Consider the following 7,350-nt stretch of genomic DNA (forward strand, 5'->3'; position numbering starts at 1 on the left):
TAAAAACTGTCAACTGTCAAATAGAATTAAACCTGTTAATACTTGAGAGTAGAGATGTGCATATGTTTTCGTGCACACCAAAAAAACAAGCGAGCATAATATAAAAAAGTGTGTGTATATATATATATTTATTTAGTGGGGTTGGGGGCCAAAGACACGTGCCCCAAGCTCTGTCCTTATATATATATATATATATATATATAGTTGCCAAGCTAGAGGCTGTATATATAGTTGGCTTGGCTATACCAATCCCAGCAAGAATCTTTGTATTTGTGGGTGATACGTCATGCACTATATCATGAGTAGGAGAATTCAATTCTAATATATTATATATATACCTTTTTTTTTTTGGCAAAAATATGTTATATATATATACATATGATATAAGTGTGTATGTGATACGTTATATGTTAGGAGTAGTTAAAAGTGTCGTTCAATCCTAGAGATTTCTCCTAGAGAGTGCATATATGGATAGAAGACTATATGAGGCGTCGCTGTGTGGCAGCGTACCCGCGTTAAACAAATTGATGCAAGAAGATGAACTCATTCTTGATAGAGTCTCAGTCACATGCTTTCATGAGACTCCTTTGCATATAGCAGCCATGCGTGGCCACGTAGGCTTCACACAAGCGCTTCTGATCCGAAAGCCTAAACTCGCTACTGAGTTAGACTCACTCGGACACTCACCTCTTCACTTGGCTTCCATAGAGGGTCACGTTGAAATAGTACGCGAGTTGGTACATGTAAACATGGATGTTTGTGACTTCCGTGATCTAGATGGGAGGACTCCTCTCCACTTGGCCGCTATAAAAGGCCGAGTTGGAGTTATAGAAGAGTTGAATCGGACTCGACCTAAGTCTGCTCATGAACGACTAGGCCGAGGAGAGACTGTGTTACACTTGTGTGTGAGGTACTACCGTTTGGAGGCTTTGAAATATTTGGTGGAATACATGGGGGACAAAGACTTGGTGAACTCTATAGACCAAGATGGCAACACCATATTGCATCTAGCTGCAATCTTCAAACAGATGGAGGTATGTATTGAATTTTTTGAAAAACAATGGACTTCCTTAAATTTTGAAAAGATTTTTTTACCATTTATGTTTTTTTGAACACTCAGATTTTTACCTTCTATGCGTTTTTAACTTTAAATGAGATTTTTTTTATATAAACAATTTTAGTGTTTGTAAACTAAGAAAAGAAAATCTTTCCTATAACTTTTTTCTACAAAAAAAAAAAATAATAAGAAAATTCCGTGAGAAATGTGATCGAACTTATAATTAATCCCACTTTTTAATTAGGACAACTCTTACTCATTCACGGTGAGTAGGGTCTCCCTTCTAATTTCTGATGTGGTCAAATTATCTTTAATTACAAAGTTAAAAAAGTAATAGGTAAGGAAAACAAATTCTTCTAATGGTAAATCACATTATTTATTAATTCACTCACCCTCTCTGATTTTCTTAATTATTATATTAAGAGGTAAGGAGAACAACTTGTTTATAATAACCGCTTTGTTTTTCTTTGATTGTAACTAAAGACTTATGCGTTTGTGATTAGACTATAACAGCGGTAAGAAATGAGTACTTACTCATTGGTAAATAAGTAAGTATTGTCCCGTTTTTTATCTACCTAAAAAAAAAATGTGTTTATGCATACATTTTTATAAGAACGGTACAATAATCTTAACTTAAAAAAAAAAAAAAAAAAAAAAAGCCAATAATCTCTCTCTCTCTAGATATCCTACATAATTATATGTTTAAATTCTTATATTTGCTTAATTTTTTTTTTTAAAGGTATAATATATATATATGCATTATAAATTTATTTATACCTTATAGCATAAACAAAAATAACGACAATCTAGGCAAATCATCATATTTTCTTGTAACTTTTTTTTCAATAAATAAAATTAAATAAACAAAAAGTTCACCATGAAAGAATAGATTTTACAACTTTCTTGAAAATTTTCATGTTGAACAAATACTTGTTAGAAAATTAATTTTCCTTTCTTTTCGTTTCAATTTCTAGTATTAACTTCTATTGAACAAAATGGACAATAATTCTGTGTTTGGTGCGTAGGAATGGAATGGAATTGAAGGCTCATTCTAAACATTCTTTTGTTTGGTATATATGCAATTTAAAGTGGGAATGGTCATTCCATTAGAATAAAAATTCATTCTACAAATAAACCTATGGAATGATCATCCCATTCCCAAACAATTTTTTTTAAAGAAAAAAAAAAAAATCAACTTCCCAGGAAAACTCTCATGTTCCAAGTCCAAAAACCACCACTACCACCGCTACTACCTTCCACTAGAACCATCTCCAGCTTTCACCGCCGCCACCTCCACTGCTTACCAGCATCTCCACTGCCTTCCCCCACCTCCACCTCCACCCTCGCCACCGCCACCTCCACCTTCTACCAGCACCACCGTCATTTCAACCACCCCTCTATCACCATTATTGCCACCACCGTCACCACCACTACACCTTCCACCACCACCACTTACACCATTGCTGCTTTCCACCACTGTCGTTGTAAGAGCCACAATTGTCGCCACCTTCCACCACCACCACCACATTGTCACCGCCTCCACTATCTTTCACTGCCACGGCCACCACTATTGCCACCTCCACCTCCACCGCCACAGATCGACTTCCACTACCGCTACCGCCTCTGCCCTTGCCACCACTACCGCCTTCCACCACTGTCACTTCCATTGCCTGCCACCTTCCACGTACCACCACAGCTGCCACCGCCTTCCACCACCACCGCTGTTGCCACCAACTTTCACCACTGCCCCCACTTTCCACCACCATCATCACCACCGCCTTTCATCACTGCATCGCCTTCCACCACAACCACACCACGGCCACCGCCACTACCATCCACCATTAGCACCTACACCACTAATTCCACCATCGCCTCAGTCAGTACTGCCACCGCCTTCCACTAACACCACTGCCGCCTTCCACCGCCACCACCATCGCCATCTACACCATTATCGTTTTCCATATCCACCACCATCATCACAGCCATCCACTACCACCGCCAATTCTTTTTAAAATTTTATAACTAGAAGAATGTTATTTTGTTAATTTAATTTATTTGTCTGTAAGAGATGTATTTTCAAGAATTCAATTTGAAATTAATTACATTCTAAATTTTAAATTTGTCCAACCAAATACTGGAATGATTATTATCATTTCATTCCTACACATTACATATATGCAACCAAATAATAGAATGAGAATGATTACTTCATTCGTATTCTCATTCTATTTGCACTTGCATTGCATTTCATTCTTGTATACCAAACGCAACATAAGAAATATATCTTGTATACTTTCATATATCTTATAAAAGCTGGACCCTCTCCATGTAACGAAGGATCTAGTGTTCTAAAAATGGTGAAGATCACCCCACACGAGATGGGTCCAGTTCGTATGAGATTTACACCTCCAATGAAGGTAATCTCAACCTTCTCCTGGTGCACTCCGTGCGGGAAAGAATCTAAATTATTACTACCTTCTTTACCTTTATATATTTGGCAAAAACTGGAATGGTTGAACATTCGTTTTTAACCCAAGTCTGTTGGCCCATACAAAATCAACCCATGAACAACAACCTAAGAGAAGGTAGGAAGCCCAGTCCAAACAATAATCTATATTGAGACTTGTATTACTTTGTTAATTACCTCACAATTTAGTAAAGTTAACTTTGTACGTGCAGACCATAGAGTACTTGTTTTCTAGAAAGGAAGTGAAGGAAAACGCGAATGTCAAGAATGTGAATGGTTTTACAGCTTTGGATGTTTTAGATCATTGTCCAAGAGATGTAAAGGTGATGGAAATCAGAGAGTTTCTTGTGGAAGCCGGTGTTAAAAGAGGAATGGATCATAGAAGTACCGATCTTATTGAGACAGTGCCACCTAGTAGTAGAAGTTGTATGAATTTGCCCTCACCTCTCAAGAATCCATGCCAATTCCTATCCGCGTTTTGGAATAAGTATTTTCTGAATAAAAATGATTGGTTGGAAGAGTCGACTCGTGGTAATTTAATGATTGTGGCGACCGTGACAGCGACAATATCTTTCCAAGCCGGACTCAATCCGCCAGGAAATGTTTGGCAAGAAAATAACAATGGTACTACTAGACCTGGAACGGCTATTATGGACGGTGATAAAGATTTCAAGTGGTTTCTAAAATATAACACGGTGTCTTTACTTGCTTCTCTGAGCATCATTCTTCTGATGATAAGTGGATTTCCGCTGAAGAATAAACTTTCAATGTGGCTATTAGTGGCTGCTATGAGTACTTCAGTGGCATTCATGGCACTTGCGTATGTAGAATCAATAAGTTTGATAGCCCCCAAGTGCACCACGAACATAGATTGGGTATCAGTTTGGACATGGTACGGGCTGTGCGGGATTGTCGTACTGATCAACACCATCAACAATGTGGTGCGGTTGAAAAGGTCGCGCAAGTTTCAAATTCTTAAAGGTTGGCCAAAATGTGGTGCGTGTCAAGGAATTAATGAGAATTGGTCGCGCAAGTTTCAAAGGTGGCAAATATGTGGGGCTCGTCAAGGAACTAATGAGACTATTCCAGGTATTGTGCAAGTTTATATCACGTTGCATGACTGTTACGCATGCCATTTTGTTTTTGCCTGCCCTTTTCCGTACATTTTGCCTTATTTATACATTTATTTACCCAAAAAAAAAAAAACATTTAATTCTAATATGATATATACTCAATCGTATGAAGACATCAATAATTAAAGTAACATTTATTGGAATATAAACATTAAGGTGGAAAACTTCCACATTATATCTACAATATGTTGAAGATTTGGGTAAGAAAATACACTCATTTGAGGTAGGAAAAAACCTAGATTCTACTTACTTTGGGTGTGTTTGTACTTATATTTTCGATCTCCTGTGAAGTGTCGGCTTTTGATGGTGTCTATATATGTTTTTATTATTATTGCAAATAAATCTCACATTTAATTAGTCTTATATTTTGAAATAAATAACATGAGTATGCAGAAAATTGATTATGAAGCCATTTTCTCTTGTTAAATTCGTGAGTTTATTAACTATATTCTACTGCTGAATATTTTAACAGAAATTTTGTAAGAAACACCCTTGATTTACAACCTGGATTTGGGTATTTGCATAAAAAGTCAAGTTTTAATGGTTTGATTAATTTTTCAGGTGTTGCTATCCAGAGTGGGCCTAATGTTGATCCATGATTAAGATTATGGGACTTGTGTTATAATATTACTTCGTGGAGATGTTGTTTAGCTCGTCTTGTATTAGCATGTGAGATGTAAAAACTGGAGATGCATAATAGTTTGCTATACTGTGTAGAACTTGTCAGTTTTTGAGAACTCTTGAATGTTTAGAGTACTTGTATAATAAAAATAAAGCTGTGTGTGTTGTATGTCATTGGAAGACTTGTTGGAATAAAATGTTTTATATAATTATCTATAAATCATGCATAAACACACGAATGTATTCCTATTTAGTCTTTTCTTTTATGTCTTAATGTGCATGTATGTCAAGTATGTGGCTGAGATTTACTTTGGAAATATTTTGTATTTTGGAAAGTCCAGTGATTTAGGGGAACCTAATAGATCAGTCAAATGGCCTTGTAAATCCGAACATTTTAGAAAAACAAGACTATTCTGCTCCGTGGATTTTTTTTTTTTTTTTGAAACGCAAATGTAAATTGTATATATATATGTAAATAATGATAATACAAAAGCCTGAGAGGAAGGGTAACAGACAAACCCAAAACATTACAGAAGTCCAGCCCTGGCCCAATTACAGCCCAACAAGATAAAATTCAGCCCTGGCCTAATTACAGCCCAACAAGACAAAATCCAGCCCTGGCCCAATTACAGCCCAACAAGACAAAATCGTCTCATGATAGTTAATTCTCATTTCCGGTGTAGCTGCCATTGGCAACTAAGTGAAGCAGCAAGCTTCAGGGAGCTTCACCATCAACATTATCTTCCTAATCTGGTGGTCTTGGAGGAGGACGGAGAATCGAGCAAGGAATGCCCCATTCGCAAACAATTCGCCTATTTATCAGGGTATCAATTGGTGGATCGCCATCAGTTTGAATCGGATTGAGTCAAGGAATCAATTAGTGGATCTGCTTTGTTTTCATCTTATTCTCTCCGCACAAAAAATTCCCATGGTTTGTTGAAACTACTGCCAACTTAAGTGATATCAAAGCTTGATTTTGATTAAGAACAAGCTAGGCGAGAAGATTATTGATGGAAAAACAAACTCGAAGAAGATCAACGACAATGGTAACTACAAGCAATTAAAATCAAGGAACCCAATAATCTACAATTCTCATTTTTTAATGAAAAAAAAAAAATTATAATTTTTGGTATGTGAAGATGAAGAGCATTTTTTTCTCATATAATCTTTGGGACTATGTTACGATCCAAATAATGAATCGGACATACAACAACTTTGACGAATTCCCAAAGACAACAATTGAAGGAAAAAAAAAAGAGAAAGATGCAAATGCTTTAGCCTTCTTTTTTTTTTTTTGGTTTAAAGGGTAGGCTTGTTTATAAGAGAGGAAAATATGTACATGGTCCCCAAGATGGGGAAGAACACAAAAAGAAATCCAACCAAAGAGGTAGCCCTGCAACCTCTAAACAAACTCTAAGTGCAGCAGAGTAAAAGAAAATGTAAAACAAGCAAATAACACCATTAGCAACCAGCTAATACCCTATGATACTAACCAAGAGTGCACACATGAGGTGGAACAAGACTGCACAAACATATTATGAAGGTCTTGCTCAGTTGTGATTAGCCTAAGGTCTGTACTCCTCTTTCTCTTGATTGTTGCAAGCCTTGATCGGATACAAGTTTTGGTTTGTGAAATAATGTGATGTGGAGGAGTAGAAACATTCTTGAATACGCGCCCTTGCATTTCTCTCTTCCCAAATGAAGTAATAGTTGCTGACAATAGAAGCTTGTGTGTCAAATACTCTGACGAACTCCAATGGGTTGAACACCATTGAATCAAATCCAACCAACAGTTGGGAAATATGTAAAACCCAACAATCTCTTGGATAAACCTTCATATTTGTGAACTGTAGCTGCACCTAAAGAACAAATGGTCCATAGACTCACTCTCAGCAAGACATAGGTAACATCTATTAACATTGTGCTTATGGAGCATTGGCTTGGAGTCCAGAGTGTAGAGGCTTCCCCTCAAAGCTAACCAAGCTATGCTTAGGTATGTGAGAATGAATAAATACCAGTGGAACTTGGCAGCCACACAATGCTATCCTGCTCATCAGAGGGAAGAGGTAAGG

The 7,350-nt window shown here is 37.0% G+C and overlaps 1 protein-coding gene across 1 annotated transcript; it reads left to right on the forward strand.

The window, feature by feature from the left end:
- Positions 1 to 218: 218 nt before the first annotated feature.
- On the forward strand, positions 219 to 5,452 carry LOC132282685 (ankyrin repeat-containing protein ITN1-like). The gene is made up of 3 exons (XM_059784435.1): positions 219 to 1,034; positions 3,737 to 4,613; positions 5,219 to 5,452. The coding sequence occupies exons 1-3, from the start codon at positions 468 to 470 to the stop codon at positions 5,254 to 5,256; spliced, it is 1,482 nt and encodes a 493-aa protein (XP_059640418.1). The 5' UTR covers positions 219 to 467; the 3' UTR covers positions 5,257 to 5,452.
- The last annotated feature ends 1,898 nt before the right edge of the window (positions 5,453 to 7,350 follow it).

The sequence above is a fragment of the Cornus florida genome, unplaced genomic scaffold, assembly GCF_030987335.1.
Source record: "Cornus florida cultivar Cherokee Brave unplaced genomic scaffold, ASM3098733v1 CherokeeBrave_3.0.0_Hap2_Chr11, whole genome shotgun sequence".
Classification (NCBI taxonomy): Eukaryota; Viridiplantae; Streptophyta; class Magnoliopsida; order Cornales; family Cornaceae; genus Cornus; species Cornus florida.